General features: G+C 52.9%; 1 protein-coding gene across 3 annotated transcripts in view; it reads left to right on the forward strand.

The window, feature by feature from the left end:
- UBASH3B (ubiquitin associated and SH3 domain containing B) overlaps nt 1-23,656 on the forward strand; it is a 136,277-nt gene that overhangs the window by 75,615 nt on the left and 37,006 nt on the right. For all 3 annotated transcript variants that reach the window (XR_014793557.1, XM_084868432.1, XM_084868433.1), the window contains exons 2-6: nt 15,946-15,999; nt 16,626-16,812; nt 17,078-17,276; nt 19,861-20,030; nt 21,031-21,239. Coding sequence is in view for 2 of the 3 variants with exons in the window: in XM_084868432.1 (XP_084724558.1) it covers nt 15,946-15,999; nt 16,626-16,812; nt 17,078-17,276; nt 19,861-20,030; nt 21,031-21,239 (819 nt within the window). In the remaining variant the exon portion in view is untranslated. The remainder of the gene's footprint in view (nt 1-15,945; nt 16,000-16,625; nt 16,813-17,077; nt 17,277-19,860; nt 20,031-21,030; nt 21,240-23,656) is intronic.

Below are 23,656 nucleotides of genomic sequence, written 5' to 3' on the forward strand. Positions count from 1 at the left end.
GGAGCCTGGGTCCCCAGGGTCTGGCACATAACTTGGGGCTCAGCGCTGCCGGTTCGGGGGTTCAGCCCAGGCTGGGGGTTCTATTTCCTTCCTGCTAGGGAACGCCAGGCAGCACCCCCCTCTCTGGATTTTAAATCCCACCTGCCAGCTGTCGCTGCAGAGATTGACCACCTGGGCTCCCTCCCTCCCTCAGCACCCAATGCCCCTCAGGCGTCTGGACAAGAACAGGCAGGTCAGAGTTCTCGTCACACCTCTGGCTTATGCTATCCCAGGAGCTGAACAAGTGTCTGAACCTCTCTGGGGCCTCCTCTTGCTCCTCTGTGACGTGTGCCTGCCTCATGGGCTGTGGGGAGGAACCGGGGGTGACTGAACGTTGTGAGAAGCGTCGCGGGCAGGACTGCAGGCCGCACTGAGGGAGCTCAGCCTCTGCTGGGCCTGTCCGCCCGCATGGCCCTGCCCTGCTCCGCGTCCTGCAGAAGCTGCTGCCCCACCAGGGCATGGCCAGAGCTACCAGCCAGCAAGGCCTTCGGCGCCAGTGCCTCTCTAACCCCCACAGAGCCCCACAGCCTCTTATGCCAGGGCCCCCTTTGCCCCGAAACCACAGGGCGTTCCTCCTCAGGACACAGATCCTGCAGGGCAGACACTGCCTTCCAGGCCGCCTGTTCCCATGGTTTCCTATAGGACCTGTAACCTAGAAACAGAATCTTCTAGGGCTGACAGGAATCAGAGATGACACCTCAGCCTCGAAACTGACCTGGGCTGCTGGCTGGAGCACTGTCCCGCGGGAGCTGCAGTGTCCCTCGGGGGAAAGGTGTGTGAGCCACGCAGGAGGTAGATGGCTGGAGAGCATAATGTGCAAACCATGGCCATGTTCATTGGGTGCCTGTTGTAGGCAGGGGCTGTGCGAGTGTCAGTGTAACGCTCTGCACCTCATTTAATATGAGTTGGGGATCGCTTTGTCCCAGGTTGCTGTGTGTCTTCGGATCCTCTGTTTGTTAGGGAATAATAATACCGTGTTTCCCCGAAAATAAGACATCCCCTGAAAATAAGACCTAGTGCAACTTTGGGAGAAAAAATGAATATATGACACTGTCTTATTTTCTGGGAAACAGGGTAGTTCGTCATGCACGTCATGATGAGCCTTTGAAATGTTTATCCTGGTTCCCTGGGGGTCACTCTGCAGAGCAGGGAATGAAGACCCCAAGGAAGTGAAAGTAACTTAGGCTCTTAGGATCCTCGAGGAAAAGGGGAGCCTGGCTAGCCTCACCCAGTACCCAAGGACTGAGACACCCAGCTCAGGGCTGGCTCTGCTCTCCTTGGACCCTCCCCTCCGCAGCTCAGAGCCCGGTGACGCCCCACTTCCCTCCTGACTACAGCAGCCCCCACCTGCCTCCCCACAGGCGGGCTCCTGCCTCAAGGAGGCGCCTCGGCAGCAGCTTCTCCAGGTGGCTCTGGCCGCTCACCCCTCTGCCCCTTTTCCTGTGGGATTGCCTTGTCTGGAAAGCTTTCTCTCCCCAAATCCCAGCACTCCTCAAGACCTTCCCACGTGGCTGCCGATCATTTTAGCAGAAAAGAGATCTGGGTCTTCTGATGCCAGTCTTGAAATGTGTCCATTAGCCTGGAATTGGAGACATTTATTCTAGGAAGACGGCAGAGATGACAGATAATTGCTAAGGCCGATGCTATTTTAAGTATGTGCTGAGCTCTCAAACACACTAATGCTGCCTTGAGCCTCGTCTGCCTGCAGGGGCAGCGACTGTTACCACTTAGGAGACTTGGAAAAGGGATGTTAGAGGAAGTAGTCACAGTCCGTCCACCAAAAAGAGTGTGCTCCCCAGAACCTGCTCCTGTCTCACTGCACCTCCACTTTGCCTCCGCAGCAGCTCCCTGACCCCCGAGGGGTCCTGCCCGTACCAGGGGTGGGGGGGGACTACGACGACTGTCTGTACCCGGGGGGGGGGGGCTGTCTGTACCCGGAAGGGGTCCTGTCTATACCCGGGGGGGGCCTGTCTATACTGGAGGAGGGGGGAAGGGCGGGGGAGGCTGACCGTACCTGGGAGAGGCACTGTCCGTACCCGGGAGGGGCCTGTCTATACCCGGGAGGGGCCTGTCTATACCGGGGAGGGGGGGAGGGCTGTCCGTACCCGGGAGGGGCCTGTCTGTACCCGGGAGACGTACTCAGAGGCTCGGAGGGACGTGCTCACTGCTTCCCCCCCTCCCTCTAATGGCTGGTTCCCAACTGCAGCCGAGGCCAGAGCCCCAGCACCTTTTCAGCAAGAACAAAACAAGGCTCTCCCATGGGCGCGGGCCCTGCCACAGGAAAACTCGGAACCGAAGCAGCATCCCCTGGGACCCTCCCCGGGAACCTGCTGACCAGCTCTTGGTGGGCTGGGAGGGCGTCCTGTTGGCGGGAGAGGAAAAGGGCAGCGTGGCAGGTTGAAGTTTTCCAACTGGAGTCCTTAAGCCCCCAAATAGCTCCCAGTCCCTCCCCCTTTCTGATTAGTTTTATCTAAAACAACAGAAAACTAGCATTTTCATTGCCATTGGCTGGCCCTGGTGGGAGCGTCCTCACCCGGCTGGCTGCTGCTCCGTTGGTGTTAGCTGCACAGGCCGCAGCCTCTGAAAACACCGGCCGTTAGCCCACGGGCTGAGGGGGCTCCCGCCAGGAGCCTGACTCTGAACCTGGGTCTCCGATCAATCCATCTTCCTCCACTGGGTTCATTTTCCGGGAAGGGAACGGGCTGTTCTGGGTTAGTTTATTGGCAGGGCCCTCCACGTCTTTCCTTCAGCCTTCTAGGGAGGTGGCCTAGGGGCTGGGGCCCTGGAGATGAATTTGTTAAGCTGAGCTGCCCAGGAGGGGTCCTGCAAGCCTATCTCACTGGCCTTGGAGACAAAAGTAGCTCCAATTCCTTGTGTAAAAGTGCCACAGTGAACGATGTTGTTAAGCAGGGAAAGTTGTGACCACGTCTGGAGGCGCGGAGAAGGTAGCATGAGCCTGGCCACAGGCAGCAGGAGGTGGACACACAGCGGGACCAGTAGGCGAGCTGCTGCCGAGGCCCCTCTTCTGAAGGCCTGCGGAAACAAGAAACAGTCTTTGGTACAACCGTGGCGGAAGTTCTATCTTGTTTGGGGAGAAGGAGGGATAAACAGGGAGGTCTCAACTTTCTTGGCAGTCACAGAACTAGTTTCTTTATTGCGTAGGGTTGCTTCTGAGGACCTCAGACACTTCATCCATGGCACATCTTTCCTTCTCACCAGTGTCCTTGTGTGCCACTCATCACCTCCTCTCCTAAGGTGAAGCTAAAGCCCCAAATGGGGAGATGACTTCCTCCAGGGAAGAGGCACCTGAAAACCAGTGCCCGTGTTTTGGCTCCTTTAAGGACCCACGAGGCAGCCATGTTTGGCCTTGATTTTCCTGAAGCCAGGAAGGCTGAGCTGAAGCACCATGCCTGCCCATCCTTTGCTTGTGTGCCTCTTAGCTGCTCCTCAAACGCTCTCCACATTCGTTTGGCCTTTGATCATGGATTAAAAGTGGGACCAACACTGTATGGATCTTATTGGCCCCTGTGGATGAGAGGGTAACCACGTCAGAAACGGAAGTCTCAGTCAGTAGGCAGTGTGCATGAGAGGAGGTGCAGGCTGTGAATCAGGGGTCAGACTGGTAGCTCTGTGAGCAGCTCAGGTCCCTGGCCTGCATGGACACATGTCTGCGCTTTATTTTGTGGCCATCCTCCAACCCCCATCATGATGGGGGAGCTCTGCTCATGGGGTTCTGTCTGCTGCTGAGAAGCCCCATTCCCTCCCGAAAGGCACCCGGGGGCCTGGGCAGAGCTATGGTTACACCCAGCAAAGTGTTGGGGCCCCCTCTCCCTGGCTTCCAGAGAAGAGGGAGGGGGGAGGCCATGCTTCCCAGGCTCAGTGAGAGGCTGTGGGCTCAGGGCTTCAACTGCTCAGCAGACTCCTTTCACTGAGTCAGACTTCAGCCACAGCTTCAGAACCAGCCCCGGTTGGGACAGCATCATAAAATGCGCACAGAGGTGTGACACAGCCAGTGCCAGGCAGAGCCACCAGGTCCAGAGACTCCTAACAGGACAGTGTCACGTTTTTCATGAGGGTTTAAGTCTGTAGGTGCCTGGTGTGTGGAAGGTCTCCAGTCATTACTGACTTTCTTATTCTTATATTAAAGACCCAGTTCATGAATTCGTGCATGGGTGGGTGGGGTTCCTCGGCCTGGCTGGCAAATGGGGCATTCGAAGCCATAGGAATTGTCCTGGGGAGCGGCGGGGAGGGGTTGCACTGACCACCAGCGGGGCAGCTCCTGCATTGAGCATCTGCCCCTTGGTGGTCAGTATGCATCATAGTGATTGGTAGGCCGGTTGTTCGGTTGTTTGGCTGCTTAGGCTTTTATATATAGACTAGAGGCCTGGTGCACGAAATCTGTGCATGGGGTGGGGGGGTGACTGTCCCTCAGCCCAGCCTGTACCCTCTTCAATCTGGGACCCCTTGGGGGATGTCCAAATGCCCATTTAGGCCTGATCCCACGGTGGGACATCCCTCTCACAATTCAGGACTGCTAACTCCCAACTGCTCACCTGCTTGCCTTCCTGATTGCCCCTAACCACTGCCCTGCCAGCCTGATTGATGTCTAACTGCTCCCCTGCCAGGCTGTTTGCCCCCAACTTTCCTCCTCTGTCAGCCTGGTTACCCCTAACTGCCCTCCCCTGCAGGCTTAATTGCCCCCAACTGCCTTCCCTTGAAGGCCTGGTTTCTCCCAATTGCCTTCCCCTGCTGGACATCTTGTGGTGGTCATCTTGTGTCCACATGAGGACAGGATCTTTGACCACATGGAGGCAACCATCTTGATCTTGTGTATTGGAGTGAGGGTCAATCTGCATATTAGTCTTTTATTAGATAGGATAGTGGACTGGTGCATGGGTGGGGGCCTGCTGGTTTTCCCTGAAGGTTGGGGGTTCCCTTGGGGCATGGGCAGCCTGGGTGAGGGGCTTGTGGAGGTTTGCAGGCCAGCCATGCTCCCTGGCGACCCAAGCAGAGGCCCTGGGATCTGGGATTTATTTATCTTCTACAATTGAAACTTCTGCTCGCTCCATGGCAGCAGCCATTTCTGTTGGGGTTTATTCCCCTTCTATAATTGAAACTTTGTAGCCTGGAGTGGAGGCCTAGGCCAGCCAGGGCGGGGCTGGAAAGCTTGGCTTCCTCTGTTGCCGGGGGCAACCCTAGCCTGCTCTCTCCAGCTCTGTGGCTGTCACCATTTTTCTTGGGATTTATCTTCTATAATTGAAACTTTGTAGCCTTAAGCAGAGGCCTGGGCCAGCCAGGGTGTGTGGAAAGCTTGGCTTCTTCCATTGCCAGGGAAACCCAAGTCTCCCTCTTACTCTCTGTGGTGTCAGCCATCTTGGTTGGGGTTAATTTGCATACTCACTCTGATGGGCTGGTTGGCATGACTGGTGGGTGTGGCTTGTGAGTATAGTGGAGTGATGGTTAATTTATATATTACTCTTTTATTAGGTAGGATTTCTCTAAATAGAGAAGCAAATAGATGCCCAGTCACCACACCACCTTGCCCTCTGTCCTCAGGGTAGCTGTCAGTCTCTGGAAGACTGTTCAGCTGCCTATTATCCTATGAAGGTAGCACAGGGCAGGGGATTCTTCATAGAGCACAATAGAGGCCTCTGATATTTCTACCTAAAACCACATTACCAAATAGCATCTGTTATTTAAATACACCCTAAATTAATTCCTCCTTGTTGCTTTGTGGCACAAGTGGCCTCCTTATATTTTACACCGAAGTTGCCAACCAGGAAAAATAGGAGTTAGATTCTACCTATGTTTGCCCATCCCCCAGGCTAGAGCAGATCTAGGGAAAAGGGTGAACTTTGTGAATAACTGGGCCATCTTTTAATTGAATTCACAGTATTAGATGTGGAAAATGTAACAATATCTTACAGGGTAAAAACATTTAAAAAAAAAATCCTACAGCTAGCATTAAATGTTTCTAAATTTGAGATTTTCTTAGATAAATGAAGGACATTTAATATTTAATTTTGTATAGGAAGCTTCATCCACTTGGAGGGTTACACTTATCTCATTATCTACTCTTTTCCTACACCAGCAAGTCCTTGATCCCTGAGCCCCAGCGCACAGAGCAATGAGGCCACGAGTACACATCTATCAGCAATCCAAAGCTAAGGACAGAACAACAAGTAATTGGAAAGCTTAACAAATCAGGTTTCTAATTCATTAAATCAAAGTCTTGCGATTTTGAGGGGATATGCTTCCATTTCTATGAGTACACATGCTTCCTAATTTTTTTGCTTCAGGTTTCAGGTTTGAGTTCCATTAAAATAGGAATTGACCCGCTGCTTGAAGGCAGGTGAGATACATATCATGCTTCCCGGAGAACCCGGGGTCTGGGTTAGCCTGTCCCCTGGATCCAGGTGGCTTGAGTATTTACTGACCTCAGTTGGGAGTGAGTTGGGATCTGAAAGGACTCCTTAGACAGGATGCAGGCGCTCAATGGATAGTCTAAAGAAATGTCTTGTTTACAAACAGAGAGACAAGGAATCAAAGTGAAGTAGCCAAAAACTCGAAGAACATAGTACCCAGCTAGACCAGTGTCTGTTAATGATATCTGGTCTGGCAGTTAACCCAGATCCCAGCTTCTCCAGGGAACAATAACTGAGCTCAGCAGCCATTACTACCCCAGCCCCAACCCTAACGTGTCTCTACTCTTACATTCTCACTCATGGGTGTCCCCACCATCCACACAAACATTCAAGCTATAGTTCTCATCAGCCTCCAGGAGTCACCCGTTCAATAACCCAGACTTCCTTCCCAACAGCCCCTCTCCTTATACTTCAGCTTCTCAACACGCCCTTTCTAAGTAGTCACTCCATCCCTCATGAGTAGCTCTGATCGCCTCTTCACTTACCATTCTTGTTGTCCCCACTCCATAAGCTAATCAGGGCCAAGCCCTCTAAACTGGCCCACACACATTCCTTCCTGAGCTGTCCCCTGTCTACCTGTGCAGCTTCATCTCTACTTTCTTCCAGCTTTACCATCTTTGTTCCAGTGGCATGAGCTCTACTTCCCCTGCACACGTACATTAGCTCTTGCCACGCTCTCCACTTCAGACACCCTCTCCCTCTCCTCTTCTTCTAGCCAGCTGTTACTCTGCTTTTAACATCTCCATCAAGCATCATTTCTTCTAGAACAGAGCCCCAAACTGTCTCAGTTCACAGCATCCTTAGTGTCTCAATCATTTTTACATAGAGCCTGTAGGCCTACGTAAATGCCTAATAATTCATTTAGTAGTTAGATCCAAAGAACTTAATAAGTATTTGTCTCCTAAGAACATCAGGGCCATGTGAAAAATAGTACACATAATTGAAAGAAAAATAGTATTTTTATTTCATTTTTAAATAACCACAACTATCTACTAATAGGATGTGTGTTTGCTGGGCCAGTTCGGACACAGCCATTCTCATGTACTGTTCTGCCGGGTTTTCACTGGGCACTTGCTTCTTATTACAACCGTTTCCAAAATGCCAGTTCACAATGATAGGAAGTCAAGAGGAATGCAACACAACTTAACTGGAACTGTGGCTGCTGAGCTAGTAGCTTGTGGGATGTCTACTGCATGACGCGTACTGCTTTTTCCCTTGAGAATTTAAACTGCCCCCCAGCACCTCTGGGTTTGCTGAGGCCTCCTGACCTAGAGGAGCTCTGTGTTCAGCTGTGAGCTCAGCCGCAGCTCCCCGCCCCTCGGCACTCAGGCACGGCAGCGCCACCAGGCAGCGGGGAGGTGTTGCGTCTGTTTCTTCCTCCCACTGTGACTTCTGCAGGGCAGGCACCAGTGGGTCCCTGCCAATCAATAGTGCACCCATTAGCACACAGTGACACAGGAATAAACAAAGATTCTCGCACTGTAACCCTACTTTTGCTCGCCCCTGCATGGGCAAGGGCCGCCCTTTCTGGTCTGTGTGATCCCAGTGGCAGCACAGAGCTCAGCACACCTGCTGTTCAGCTGAGAGGAAGTGAAGGGTCAGCCACAGTGGACCCCATGGGCCAGTGAGGCTGCAGAGGAAGCCAGCCTGGGGACAGTTAAGTGGGAAATTCCAGGCCAGCTCTAACCTTGCTTCTGCTGGGCCTGGAAGTGGGCCAGCCTGCATCTACCGCAAGCATGTCAAACTCGGGCGCAAAATACAAAAGCTTCCATTTTCATAGAAACGTAGGTTTATTTCGATAGAGAGATGCTGATTACAAAGGGCTGAAATAAATGAGTAATCCTTATAATGGAACATTTTAATAAAAGTTAATATTTTTTTTTGAACATTAACTTACCAGACACTGAAAAACTGCACAAATCAATAAGTGTAACACAAATAAACCTATTTTTCTTCACCAAAAGTGAAATATTTCCTGTTGTGCACACCAAACAAGTCAGTCCAAGACTAATGACGTGGCCATCGGCTGCTAAAATATCCACTGCTGGTATTAGTGGAGAGAAGTGGTGCGCCTGCGCATAAGACGAATAAGGGAAATGAATGCAACACAATTATATAATATACATACATAATATCGAACGTTGTAGTTCAATATTAATAATTATGTATAACAGGATATTATAAAACTTAAGTTACAAAATTTTTGTTGAAATGTTTCTCACATCCCGTTCTGTCGGCTGGGCCGCAGAAGTGTTTGTTGTGGGCCGCATGTGGGCCGGCCGCGCGTTGACATACTTGATCTCCTGGATCAGGCGTGAATCCGAAAGCTCTACCCAGTACATTTCTTACTGTCATTTGGTTTCCTATTAAGAGTTCCCTGGGAGGAGAAGGGAAAACAGAGATTGGAAAGAAGGGAAGGAGGGAGGAAAGTAAAGAAGGGAGAGGGAAGAGGAGGGGGAAGAAGTGTGCCTCGGGTGTGTGCAGAGTGACAGGGCCATGAGGCTCTCCACCTGGTGGGGCGGGAGCTGTGGCCCTGGAGCCAGACCAGCCTGGAACCCCAAATGTGACAGAGCTGAGGGCAACCCCGGCCTCACCTCCCCAGTTGAGGAGGCCTGGCCATGGGCACTGTGGCGAGGCCTGAGAATTCGCATCATTTTTTTCACATTCTGCTGAGAATGAACCTTCAGCATAACAGGGAGATTAGGCAGGACCAGGAACAGGAGGCAAGTTTCTGTTCTCACCTGAGAACATCCGCAGTTGATGCCTCACTGACTCCCACTGCCCAGGTCCCACCTAAACAGTCGTCGCTGTGGTTCTCAGGCTGGCCTCCTCCCCTTTGGGTTTAAAGGGCCGCTCCTCTGTTATCTGCTCAAGATCTCCGCTGTCTCTGCCAGCTCTGAGTCACTCTACAGGTAGCAGCCATTCAAGCTCAACCTGATGTTTGGGGTTCACCCTGCACACCCCACCACCCAGGCACCAGGCCGGTGGGAGCTCCATTGCACCGTCTTTCGTCAGTGAGGCGGAGACAGGGGACGAGTTCTGCTGCTACCCATGTTCAGTCTGTTCTGTGGACAGAGTTCTGGGAACAGAATGAGCCAGTGCCTCCAGCAGGAGCTCTGCCCAGGCTCCTTGGAAACCAGTTGACGCCTCCTGCATAAAGAATCTCACACCTGTTTCAGATCACTAACTACTCACCAGAAACTTTCAAAGAAAGCCAAACAGCTTTGTAGCACATACTGCCAGGAAATTCCTTCTGATGACTAAGGCGAGCCCTCTCTGCTGTTGCTAAAGCTTGTTTTTACTTGGTAACATTTGCTAGAGAAGGTGCATCAGATACAATAACTTTCCATAAAACACTTTTTAATATAATTTTTCAACAAGGGGCCCAGTGCACGATTTCATGCACCTTGAAAGAATGTGGGCCTTGAGGCTGCAGTGGGCACAGGGGCGGGTCTTGGTCCCTCCTCTGTGCCCCCCTCCCCTGCCCCTCCACCACAGCTCCCTGTCCCTGTCTGCCCATACCTTGCTCCCGCAGCTGTCACTCCTACTTGCTGACAGCCTGGAATGATTAGGTTGGCACCAGCAGCAGGTGTGAGTGGGGCCTGTGCTGACAGCAGGTGTGCCTGGCTGCTGCTGCTCTGATGGTCTCTCAGGAGCAGGGGGAGGTGGAGAAGCCCTCAGGGGTGATCAGGGCCAGCAGCTGCTCTGAGCACCCACAGACAGCACTGAGTAATTGGGACCGGTGCCAGGCACCAGCAGCAAGTGCAAGCAGTGGCTCTGGCACCGGCTCCAGGTGCAAGCGGGTCTGGTGCCGGCAGTGGGTGTGAGAGGCGGCTGCCAGTCCCCATCAACCTCTGGAGCAGGGGGAGGTGGAGAAGCTCTGAGGGACGATTGGGGCTGGCAGCCACTGCTTGCACCCGCTGATGGTGCTGAATGATCGGGGCTGGCAACAGGTGCGAGCAGTGACTCGAGTGCCAGCAGCAGGTGTGAGCAGGGTGAGCGCCGGCAGGAGGTGTGAGCACTGGGCGGGACCATGGTGTGTGGGAGCAAAGAATTTTCAGGAACCACCAGAAGCTCACCCCAATGACAGCGACAGGCCTTGGTCTGGTGCCCCCGCTCACCTGCTCCACCATCCTGCCACAGCCGAAGTCCGCCATGTGGCCCCTGGTGGTCAGTGCACATCATAGTGACCAGTTGTTTGGTTGTTCTGCTATTCAGTCTATTTGTATATTAGGGTTTTATATATATAGATTACAATTGACATTCAACAGTATTTTATACTAAAGGCCCAGTGCATAAAATTCATGCATGGGGGAGGGGTTGGTCCCCTCAGCCCAGCCTGCAACCTCTCCAATCTGGGTTCCCTCAGGGATGTCAGACTGCTAGTTTAGGCCTGCAGATCAGGCCTAAAACAGCAGTTGGACATATCTCTCACAATCTGGGAACGATAACTCCTAACTGCTCACCTGCCTGCCTGCCTGATCACCTCTGTCTCCTTGCCAGCCTGATCACCCCTAACTGCCTCTGCCTGCCATCTGATTGCCCCCAACTGCCAGCCTGGTTGCCCCCAACTTCCCACCCTGCCAGTCTGGTTGCCCCCAAATTCCGCCCGCCCCTCCCCACTCTCCCCGTGGCCTGGTCACCCCATACAATTTGCTGTTTACTCGTTTGGTCATTCCTCACTAATCCCCCCTGCCGGCCTTGTCACCTCACACAGCCTGCTGTTCGATCGTCCGTCTGGTTGTTTTGGTTGTGACGACCCCTGGCTTTTTATATATTAGACTTACTTTCAGGTGTACAGCAGAGTGGTTAGGCAATTATTCAACTTACAAGGTGGTCCTGCAATAACTCAAGTACTGGTGTCATATACATAGTTATCACAATATTACTACTCTATTCCCTACATTGGATTGTACATCTCTATGATCATTCTGTCACTACCAATTGGTACTTCTTAATCGCTTCTCCTTTCACCCAGCACCTCTGGCAACCATCAGTTTGTTCTCTGTATCTGCTAGCTAGTTTGTTTTTATTTGGTTGTTTATTCTATTCTTTAGATTCCACATAATGAAATCATATGGTACTTGTCTTTCTCGGGCTGACTTATTTCACTTAGCATAATACCCTCTAGGTCCATCCATGTTATCACAAATGGTAAGGTTTCATTTTTTATGACCAAGTAGTATTCCATTGTATGTATATGTGTGTGTGTGTGTGTGTGTGTGTGTGTGTATATATATATATATATATATATATATATATATATATATATCAAAATGTCTTTATCCAGTTATCTGTTGATATATATTAAGTTTCTTCCGTATCTTGTTTATTGTAAATAACACTGCAATGAGCATGCGGCACATATATTTTTCCAAATTAATGTTTTGGACACATACCCAGTCATAAGGCACTTCCATGTTTTGTTTTCGGAACCTCCATACTATCTTCCACAGTGGCTGCACCAGGCTTTATACACACCAACAGTGCCTGAAGGCTCCCTTTTCTCCACATCTCACCAGCACTTGTTTGTTGATTTATTGACGATAGTCATCTGGCAGGTGTGAAGTGATAGCTCTGAAGGGTCTTAATTTGCATCTCTCTGGTGATTAGTGATTTGGAGGCCATCTTATGTCCTCTTTGGAGAAGTGTCTATTTTAGTCTTCTGCCCATATTTTAATTGGGTTTTTAGGAGGGGGTGTTAAGTTCTATATGAATCTTGGTTATTGATCTCTTATCTGATGTATCATTAGCAGATATTTTATTCACTAGGTTGTCTTTTCATTTCATTGATGATTTCCTTTTTAAAAGGAAAACTTTTTAGTTTGATGTAGTCCCATTAGTTCACTTTTGTTGTTGTTGTTGTTTTTTGTTTCCCTCTAAGAGATATTTCAGAAAAAATTATTGCTAAGAGAAATGTCAGAGTTTATTGCTTATGCTTTCTTCTAAAAGTTTTATGGTTTTGGGTCTTTTAAGTCTTTAACCCATATTGAGTTTATGCTTGTATATCGTCTAAGAAGGTGGTCTAGTTTCATTTTTTTGCATGTATCTGTTAGATTTTCTAACACCGTTTAATGAATAGATTGTCTTTAACCCCATTATATATTCTTGCCTTTTCTTTGGTCAGATTTTAATTGTCCATGTAGGTGTGTATTTCTTTCTGTCTCTCTCTTCTGTTCCATTGATGTGTCTGTTTTTATGCCCGTATTACACTATTCTGATTACTAGGGCTTGTAGTATAGTTTGATATCAGGTAGTGTGATCCCTCCAACTTTGTTCTTCTTTCTTGAGATTTCTATTGCTATTTAGGGTCTTTGTGGTTCCATATAAATTTTTGGATTTTTTTGTTCTACTGTGAAAAACACTATTGGTAGTTTTATAGAAATTGCATTGAATCTGTACATTGCTTTGGGTAGTATGGATATTTTAATGATGTTAATTCTTCCTATTCGTAAACAAAGTATATGCTTCCATTTACTTGTATCTTCTTCAGTTTATTTCTTTAGTGTCTTACAGTTTTCTGAGTGCAGGTCTTTTACCTCCTTGGTTACATTTATTCCTAGGTTGTTGTGGATGTTTTTTGAGGCAATTGAAAATGGGATGTTTTCTTAGTATCTATTTCTGATAGTTCATCATTAGTGTATAAAATACAACCAATTTATGAATATTTATTTTGTGTCCCACTAATTAATAACTTCATTTATCAGTTCTATTGTTTTCTGGTTGAATATTTAGGGTTCTCTATACAAAGTATAATGTCATCTGCAAATAAATACAGTTTTACTTCTTCTTCTCCAATTTGAATGCTTTTTGTTTGTTTCTTATCTGATTGCTATGGCTAGCACTTCTAATACTGAGTTTAATATGAGTGAAAGTGGACATTCCTATCTTATCACTAATCTTAAGGAAACCACTTTAAGCATTTATCTGTTAAGTATAATGTAGTTGTAGTTTTGTCATATATGGCCTTTGTTATGTTAAGGTATGTTTCCTCTATCCCCACTTTGCTGAAAGTTTTTATTATAAATGGGTGCTGGATTTTCTGCATCTATTGATATGATCATATGATTTTTATTCTTTCTTTTGTTTATGTGATATACCAAGTTAATTAATTTGCAGATATTGTACCCACCTTTCACCCAGGAATAAATCTACTTGATCATGGTATGTGATCTTTTTATTGTATTGCTGAATTCAGTTTGCTAATATTTTGTTAAGAATTTTCTATGTTTGTAATGTCCTTGTCATGTTTTGTAATCAGAATAATGCTGGCCTCATAAATGAGCCTTAAACAAGCCTGAAGGCTTTGCTCCTCTTGAGTTTCTTTGAGTAGTTTCAGAAGGAGAGGTGTTATTCCCATAAGCCTTCTCCAAGTTGTCTTCTTCACAAAGAAGAATTTGGATTTCCATAAATTTTTATCAGAGCCTTATCACCCAAACCCTTCATTATCTGTCTCAATTATAGTTTTGAACCACCTTCAAAATTTGTATCTTGAGTCACGGAGATCATGACTTAATTAGACCTTTAATTTTCAGATTATTCTCCTAGTGCTTAAAGAAAAGTAAATTTTAGTTGGGTATATTTCACCAGGGGAAGGGCATAGAAAAAAACTGGAACTTTTATATAAATAGCACATTGTACCACAAACAAGTTTCCTTTTCTGAATTGTTTTTGAAACAATAGGTGCTTTTGATTAATTTAATCCCTAGTAGATTCTAACTTCTAAAAAACTGTGATTTGCATTCTACTGTGGGTATGTATATGGCTGCTGGATCCGAAAAAAGGCAAGAGGTGTGTTCTCTGATGGCCCAGTGAACAGTAAGAAAACGGCTGGGAACAGGCCAGCGCGTAACACCTTACCTGGGTGGGCATGGGACGGGGAGGCGGGTAATTTGTTTTACAGTCTTTTCCTTGGCAGCTTCTGTCCTGAGAAATCCTAAGGGGCCCTGAGAACTGGCCCTGCTACCTCCTAACTTCATTTACTGAAAGGCGGAGTGTCTGCTGTAAGCTGTTCTCCTCAGCTGTGCCCGTTCCTTCTCCCTGATCACTTGGCGTCTGTGCTCAGGTTTTCATGCAGGAGAGGAAAGCACTGCGCTTGCCTTTGGGCTGGGAGCAGAGCCAGAGCCTGGCCTGCACTTGGCCTCACCTTCACCAGGCTGCCTTCAGCAAGTCGCCGTCCTTCCTCCCCCAAAGTCCCTGTGTGGAGGGAAGAACTCGGGTCTAGATGATCGTGAGGTCCCTTTCCCTCGGATCTCCCATGACTCTCACAGCACCAGGCCTTCTCATTGCTCCATGGAGGGACCATGAAAAGGGGAGAGGAGTTGGGTTCAGCAGCCAATTGGGAAAAGGAGACATTCCGTTGTCCCCTTACTCCTCTCTCCCAAGGACTCAGAATCAGTGGCGGGGGAAGGGTGGGAATGAGTGCTCACTGGCCACCTCCCAAGTGTCAGGCCGTTCAAGCACTCGACGAAAGAGTGGATGCACGAGGTGTTCTTCGCTACCACAGCCCATGCAACCCCCATCCCTACCCAGAGGGGTCCATCCACATCCTCAGGTCTCACTTAAGGTCTCATCTCTTCCCTGAAGCCTTCCCTGACCCTCTGACTGTTTGGCCTGGGTTAGGTCTCCCTGTCCTATGTTATGGTTCTAGTTCCCTTCACTGCCCCGACCACAGAGGCAAGTGAATAACTATCTGAACAGATGAATGTTTTCACGCCTCTCAGCTGAAATCTCCATGAGGGCAGGAAGCACAGAAGTGTTGTTTCGCTGTATTCCTAGAACTTAGCACAGTGTTGATGAGATAACAGCAGTTCACGAAGGATTTCTTGAATGGGCGTCGTAAGCATGAGTGCTCAAATGGGTTGGGTGAATAGCAGAGCTGGGCACCGGCCCAGAACTCTCGGCTCTTGGAGACCAGACTGAAACTTCAGAAGCTCCTGCTGTGCTGTGTACTGGCACGCAACGGCCTCGATCCACAGCCATCCTGTCTCTCCAGCAGCGGGAGCAGCAGCGGGAGGGCCAGCAGTGCTCTCTGGACACTGGCCCTAACGGTGTCTGTGAACTGGTTGGAGATCACGGATCCTCCTGAGCCTGTGGTGGTGGCAGGAGGTGGGCGGGAGGAGGCATTGAATTAACCCAACTCAAATGTCCTTGGTGGGCATTTGGCACACTTTCTCGTACACTCTGCCAAGGCCTGTGAATAAGCAACAACATTCTGTAAGGGATCTAGGCAGTCAGAGTGAGTGCGAGAGAACTAAGGAGGCAAAAGCAAGGCACGACAACCTGCAGGGAAGCAGAACTAAACTCCCCTGTGGAGCCTGCAGACAGAGCCCACCCCGCTCAGGAGCCTGCAGGCCCGTGCCCTGTCCCAGCCTGGCTGTGGCCCTGGGGAGCCTGCTGAGAGGCTTGGCCCCTCACTTCACACCCACTGCCTGCCACCACTGCCTGCCACTGACAATAGAAATTTGGTTTCTTCTTCTAGACAGAAAGCTTTGGCGTCCACCGGAGGAAGAAGTGTGCAAGCCGCATGTGACTGGTTGGTATAAAATAACTACATTGATAACACCACACTTGATCAACTCTAAATATATGCGGATGAGCAGGGTTGTGGCCTCTTTAGTGAACCTTGGGGGTGGGGCGAGGAAGACCCTGAGTGGACCATTCATCCAGCCAGCTGCCTCCTCACGCTGCCCCAGGGCGTGCTTCTCCATAGCAGCCATGGTTAGAGACCCAAGTGTGTCTCAGAGAGCCTCACAGATTATAGCTGCCTGCCCTCCAGCCACTGACAGACACAATCAAACTGCGTGTACGCTGCCCAAGTCAATTTAGGAAAATAGCACCCACCTTTCAGGACAATTTAGGAAAATACCACCCACCTTTCAGGACATCACTGACCAGGGCAGAGCCGAGGGTGGCTCCCAAGCGTTCCTTGCCTTTGGGGGCGCTGGCTTAATCATCGGCTGAGCTGAAGGAGCCCCGGTGAAGGGCCCTGGCTTAGGAAAGGGCTGGGGTTTCCCTGAGAATGGCTCCCGGAGCGGCGTCAGGTTCTGAGGGAGCCAGGCTAAGGCACCGCGGGCACAGGGTGAAGTGTGAGCTGCGAGGGAAGCAGAGGGAAAGCCCTGCCCAGGAGCCGCCGCCGTGCCTGACCCCGGCTCTCCCCAGGCTGTTCTCCCACGTGGGCGACCCCTTCCTGGACGACCCGCTGCCCCGCGAGTACGTGCTGTACCTGCGCCCCACGGGCCCCTTGGCCCAGAAGCTCTCCGACTTCTGGCAGCAGTCGAAGCAGATCTGCGGCAAGAACAAGGCGCACAACATCTTCCCCCACATCACCCTCTGCCAGTTCTTCATGGTGAGCCGCACCCCAGCCCTGCCAGACGGGACGTGGTGCCCAGGCCCCAGCCGCCTGGCGGGACCCGGAGTCACAGAGTAAGAGCTGTGACCCAGTTCCAGGCCATCGGGAGTGCAGGTCCTGCCTCACAGGCGCGTGTGTGTGTGTGTGCGCGCGTGTGCATGTGTGTGCGGTGGCCTCAGCCTCAGCCTGGGCGGAGGGTGCCCTGAGGACCCTGGAGCCAAGCTCCCCTAGCCCCTGAGTGCAGCGCCTGCTTCCCTTCCAGTGCGAGGACAGCAAGGCGGACGCTCTGGGCGAGGCCCTGCAGGCCACCGTCAGCCGCTGGAAGGGCAAGTTCTCGGTGCCGCTGCCCCTGGAGCTCTACACCTCCTCCAACTTCATCGGGCTCTTCGTGGAGGAGGCCAGCGCCGACGTCCTCAAGAAGTTCGCCGCTGACTTTGCCGCGGAGGCTGCGTCCAAAACCGGTGAGCCTGGTGGGGGGCGCGGTGCTGTGAGGAGCGGGTGGGGCTGGGAGGCGGCCCGCAGGAAGCGGCCGAGCAGGACAAGGAGCACGTCCCCTCCCGGGAGCACTCCTCTGTGCTGCTCTGCTGACTTTCCCGAGAGAATGCCCAGGGCTTCTCCCCACACCGAGCAGAAGGAGCACACACACCTGTGCCCCGTTGAGCCACTGAGCTAGGAACCTTCCTCCCTTCCCCTAGCCCTCCCACGCAGGCACCCACCCTGCCGGCGCTCCCGGCCAGGGCAGCGTAGCACAGAGAGGAGAGGGGGACTCAGAACCAAGGAATGGTCATCTCCACCGAGCACGCCCTGCGACCTAGAAGGCCATTGGACACCCCTAAGCCTCAAAAGCCGCCCACTAGTCCCTCTCCAGCCCTTCTGCTCTCTCGTGGCAGCTCTCAGCGTAAGCTGCTGTGATTCCCACCAAAGGAGTTAGCTTACAGGGACGCTCAGGGTGCTAGTGACAGGCAACAGGCATTGTGTGTGTGTGTGTGTGTGTGTGTGTGTGTGTGTATGTTGGGGGGGTGTCCCTCCTCTGACCACACCGGTGCAGACGAGCTCCCCGAGCTGCAGGACAGACAGACAGTGAGGTGAGGCGGTGTCTGTGGAGTGGAGTCAGCGGCCGGGGCTCAGTGGGAAGCTGCGGGATCTCCATGAACAGGACCGCCAGACGTGGTGCTTCCTGGAGGAGCCGGGAGCCTGGCTGAGCACAGGAGCTGGCAGAGCCAGAAGAGAGGCCACCCCTGGAGGGTGGCTTGCCGCTTAGTAGGAAGGAGCGCACGAGGCCATGTCGATCTTAGACGAAGGGTCCCTGCAGGGCAGGCGCCCCACCCCAGCCCCAGCAGAGAGGCCACGGGGGCCACCCGTCCGCCCTCCCGCCCTCGCGGAGGGCTGAGCCAGGGCCAGAGGGACCAAGCTGCCTGCGCCGTCTCATGTGGAGCAGGGCAGGGCCGCCTGGGGTCCAGGCGGGGTCCTCCCAGCCAGTGGGCCTGTGCGGGCACCTCTTCACCGGGAAAGCCCGAGCAGGGAGCAGGGCTGGGCCGGGAGTGTGCGGAGGGCCAGCCCCCGAGATGCTCGGGCTTCCTCGGGTCCAGCCTGGAAGGTCCCCTCCCCAACCCCCTGCTCCTGGACCAGTGTCTGCTTCTGGACATGGGTGCTTGTCATGTCACAGGGCCTGACATTCCAGAGAAATGGCCCATGGAGAGGACAGTGGAGTCCTGTGTGCATCCTCCTTTCTCAGGGAAACAGCTCCTGTTCACCCTCAGCACCATGAAAACCCCACAGACACCAAACTCCCGTTGTAGCCGGAAACCCAGGTGCCTCACACAGGAGCAAGCGGTCTCCCCTGGGCCTGGGCTGCTTTCCTGGTGGGAGGGAGAGAAAGCCCTTCCTCTCCAAGATGCTCTTCCCCCGCCACCCCTTCCCTCCCCACCGCTCAGAATCAGTTTCTGGGCCCTATCTCCGCCCCCTGCTGGTGGTTTTCAGAACTGCGTACCCTGCTGTGTAGCTGGCCCAGCTCCTTGCAACCTAGAAGACAGCCATCAGGGCTTCGCCTTGGTGCTGTGGAATTTGGGGACACTCAGACTCCCTCAGCAGGTATATTCAGTGTTGCCCTCCACAGGGAGACCCATCCCTGTGTCTTTGTTCATTTAACAAGGACTGAGCACTGGGATGCAGTGTGAACAGACCAGCCCTGGCCCTCCAGGCTCACACAGAGAAGCAATGCAGTATCACAGAGAAGGCGCCCCAGACCCACGGACCCGCTCCCGCTGCATCTCGGTGGGATCTGAGCGAGCCTCTTAGTTCCTCAGCTCCCTAAACCAGCAGTCGCCGACCTTTCGGACCTCATGGACCACCATGGCCACCGCCACCCTAAGCCTCTCTGGCTGCAGCTTTTTCCAGGCTGGCACGGCCAGGAGCTGCGCTCCCCACTGAGAGAGACACAGTCACGGAAGCAGAGCGGCCTGGAGGCGGGCGGCTGGCTTTGCTTGCTTCTGGGGTGTCTTAGAGGAGCGGTCTGTCTGCTTTAAGCCGGGGTTCCAACCAGGATACGTTGGCCCCAGGGGACGGCCAGCAATGTCCGAGCCGTTTCCGGCGGTCACACTCTGGCGCTGCTGTGGCCTCCAGGAGGGCAGCACCCAAACAGAGTCATTTCACCCAAATGTTGTTGAGAATCCCTGTTTCAAACTTAGAAAATGATTGTTTTTCTTCATTTCTCCATCAGAGCCACTCAGAAGCTAAGAGACTTGATTTCACCAGAACCAAGGCAGCGTAGCTTTGAGAGTCGCTTGGTGACCTTTGCTCTGTTACACGTTAATGAGTCCTCCCCGGGCGGGCTTCCTCCTCTGAGCGGTGGGTTGTCACGAGGGGGGCACCCTGCACGATTGCCTCCCAGCCTGCTCGGCTCCACAGACTGTGCTCCCCACCCCTCAGGTGCGGCGGCCTGCGCTCGCCGCGCAGGGGGAGGTGCGCTGTGTGACCGGGCGCCCTGCTGTGTTCCCCCTCAGCTCCAGCGCTGAGCCTAACAGACCCGGCTCCTTCCTTTTCCAGAAGTGCACGTGGAACCTCATAAGAAGCAGCTGCACGTGACCCTGGCTTACCACTTCCAAGCCAGCCACCTGCCCACGCTGGAGAAGCTAGCCCAGAGCATCGATGTCAAACTAGGGTGCGACTGGCTGGCAGCCATATTCTCCCGGGATATCCGATTTGCTAACCACGAGGTAATGTTGCCTGTGGCTCCTACAGGAGCAGCGGGAAGGGAGCGGGCAAAGCCAGGAGCTTGCTGCTCGCTGGGCTGGGGGGGAATGGGGACCATCTGGGAGCCGCCATGGGAGGGAATCCGCACTGTGGCAGGCCCGGGCGGCTCCTGGTCCCTGACGGAGAAGCCAAGTCACGGAGGTCGGGGGCTGCTCTGAAGCGGAATAATTTAGGGCCAGAGCTGACACCAGAATTCAGTGATTTTGACAGTGAAGATGGGCAATCCATCTAAAAACAGACCACATGGTTTGATGAAACAGTAGCCGTCCAGTTTAGCTACATTTATTAATAGCACTTACATTTGTTTCCTAGTTTTTGTTTTTAACAGAAGAACTGACTTCTTAAAGTTTATATAGTCTTTTAACATTTCTTTTAGATTTTGTAAAATATGAAAAATTGTTAGAACCTCAAGGTCTAGACCAGACAAGCTCTCGTCGATTTGGAGTGCTGGGAACAGCAACCCAGGCACAGGGGCGGGCAGGGGTCAGGGCGGGAGCGCCAGGAGGCAGCTCCCCGCTGCCCAGCGGCTGCCCCCGCCTTTCCGCGTCTCTGGGAAGACACTGAAGGAGCCTGGGCTGGACCTGACTGGAGACTCTGGCGTCTCCTGGACAGGGCACAGGGCAGTGCTCAGTGGCCAGGTGGCCGTCTGCTTACCAAGAGAAGCTGCTTTGGAGAGCCGGAGCCTTTGGCGTTTTCCAAGGGCACCTCAGTCAGCTCTGTCCTCAGGCGCCTGCCTGGCCCACATTGGGCTCAGTTGGCACTTAGGGAAGAGACGCTCAAATGAATTATTTTTAAAAATAACATGGCCTCTTTGTCTCCTGTTTGTTAAAGCTCATTTGTCCCGTCCGCGCTGAGGGGCTCCCCGCTGGGCCCCTGCACGTGTTCACGCTGAGCCCGGCCGCCTGGGCCCCTGCACGTGTTCACGCTGAGCCCGGCGGGGCCTCACTGCCCTCTCTTCTCCAGACCTTGCAGGTGATCTACCCCTACACCCCCCAGAATGACGACGAGCTGGAGCTGGTCCCGGGGGACTTCATCTTCATGTCGCCCGTGGAGCAGGCCAGCACCAGCGAGGGCTGGGTCTACGGCACCTCCCTGACCACCGGCGGCTCGGGGCTGCTGCCCGAGAACTACATCACCAAGGCCGACGAGTGCAGCACCTGGGTGTTCCACAGGTGAGTGCCGCGGCCGGCCTGCACCCCCGGAGGGGTGGGGTCTGACGCCTCGGCCCGAGGCCATGAAGACGGCCTGTGGGCTCCCGGCTCCCCGGGAGAGCTGACCTGGGGATGGGAGAACTGAGCAATGGGAGCTCTTCCTGCCCGTCCAATGGAGCTGTCGGTCTGAGTTCCAGATTGGAGACTAAACTGAGGCTGCTGGGTCCCCTCTGATGGCTGAAGCATGGGTCCTGAGTTTTCATGGCTCCAGGTTTATGTCCGCGGTGTCCTGGGTCATTGCTGGGACGGCCGGCTCCCAGCGCAGCAGCGAGGCGGCTCCTGGGACACCGCCGGGCCAGCAGGGACAGAGATTGCAAGTGTCAGGAGACCAACCCGCCCTCAGTTAGTAGGTGGCTCCGAGCCAGTGCTCAGACTGGGCACGTGAGCGTTTAGGGGACAGTGTGTGTTCAAGGAGATAGGCAACTAACTGCAGAGCCTGGAGACACACGTGGTCCTTGGTCGTCTTTGGCAGTGGCCTATGGCTAGCTTTGTGTCCCAGTAAATAAAATAGAAATAAAGGCGCCTTCTCTCTCTCTCTCTCTCTCTCTCTCTCTCTCTCTCTCTCTCTCTCTCTCTCTCTTCCTCTCTCTTTTTAAAATATATTTTATAGATTTTTTTTTACAGAGAGGAAGGGAGAGGGATAGAGAGCTAGAAACATTGATGAGAGAGAAACATCGACGACCAGCTGCCTCCTGCACACCCCTCACTGGGGATGTGCCTGCAACCAATGTACATGCCCTTGACCGGAATCGAACCTGGGACCTTTCAGTCTGCAGACAGATGCTCTATCCACTGAGCCAAACCGGTTTCGGCCGCGCACCTTCTCTCTCTTACTCAGAGGAGCTTCGGGTCTGCCCTCCCCGGACACACAGGGGTCCCACCAGTGTGTGTGTGAGGTCTGTCCTCCTCTGTGCGTGCCCCAGGCCCACATGACTGAGCTGGGAGCTCCGGGCACAGAGGTGGGCCCCACATCGTGTGGTCACCCCAGAAGAGCAGCAGACGGGCTTCAGTGCGTGTTCCTCCTGGCTTCAGGTCTGGTGGGAAAAGGGAAAGAGTCGCTGCCCTGGTTGGCAGCACACACCCGAGTGGGGAGAGAAATCTTCCCTGATCCCCGGGACCCAGCAGCTCCCTCTTCCTTCCAGTCCCCCACGTGACCCCATGAACACCAGCATTTGGGGCTCAGATCAGAAGGTCGGAGCTGCCTCATGTTCCCTAAGTATTTGCTTTTTCGGAAATAAAAAAAATTGGGTTTCCAAAGTTGCCCTTTTAGCCTGTGAAAGCGAGTGAAGCATAACACTCCTGAATAAACAGGACTAAGGCTCGGTCTGAGGATCACCGCCCTTAGGTTGAGTCCCGAAAAGCAGGCTCGCACTGCGGAGCGGACAGGGAAGCCTGCCAGGTCCCGGCCCAGCCCCCTCTTGTCCAGGTTAGAGCTCAGGGTGAAATGAGTGCTATCCCTCCTGGGCCAGGGAGGGCGTCTGCGTGTCCTCTGAGCGATGACTCGCGTGCAGTTCTCTGAGGCCAGCCCTGCTGAGTGGAAACACTAACGTGAGGGATTAGGGCACCATGTGGAGAGGCTGAGCTTTCATTCCAGCAGTCCTCCGACCCTCCCATTCACTGGCTGTGCGGCCTTGCCTGGGAGCCTCCATTTGCTGATCTGCAAAGTGACTGTGATACTGAACTGCAGTCAGCTAGGGGGGGGGGGGGGGGGGGCTGCGGGGGAGGGCCTAGCTTTGCTGGGATCAGGGCACCTGCCTAGCAGCACTGAACTGAAGTCGTCATTAGCTTTATGATTTTCTCTTCTTTCTAACCTGCGTTTTCTCATCCTCTTTATATACTCAGCAAGTCAATTGTCTCTTCTCCAAAACTGGTCCTGTAAGAGAAGGGCACCCAGAGGTGGGAATGGCTCAGGGAGGCAGACTTCTCTCACCGCTAGCCTCAGTGGTGCGGTCTGGCCCGGCTGGCCTGGTGGGCCCTTGGGGAGGAGATTCAAGCAACAAGTGGAGCCTGGGCCTGTGGCCTTTCACGACCTTCCTCCCTAACCTCAGGTCTCCGAGTGCGCCCAGGGACACTGTCTCCCCCTCCCCCACTCCTTTCTCAGAGCATCTGGCCTGGTTAGTGTCCCTGGACAGCTGTCAGTGTGTGGCCTGTTGTGTCCTCTGAATTGTGGTGGCTGGTTGGCCCTGGGCTTATCCTCAGGCCCAGCACTTGGGAAGAGGCGCTGGGTGTGAGCTCTGCGCCCCTCGCTGCTCTCAGCGGAAAGCACTGCCTGTGGTCTCACTGGAACTGACAGCCCCACTGCTCCAGGGAGCCCAGGCCTCATCCCAGAGAGGAAGGGGCACGCTCCTGGCACTGCCTGTGGCCGGGCTCTCAGACCT

This window comes from Pipistrellus hanaki, assembly GCF_964339955.1.
Source record: "Pipistrellus hanaki genome assembly, chromosome: 19".
NCBI lineage: Eukaryota > Metazoa > Chordata > Mammalia > Chiroptera > Vespertilionidae > Pipistrellus > Pipistrellus hanaki.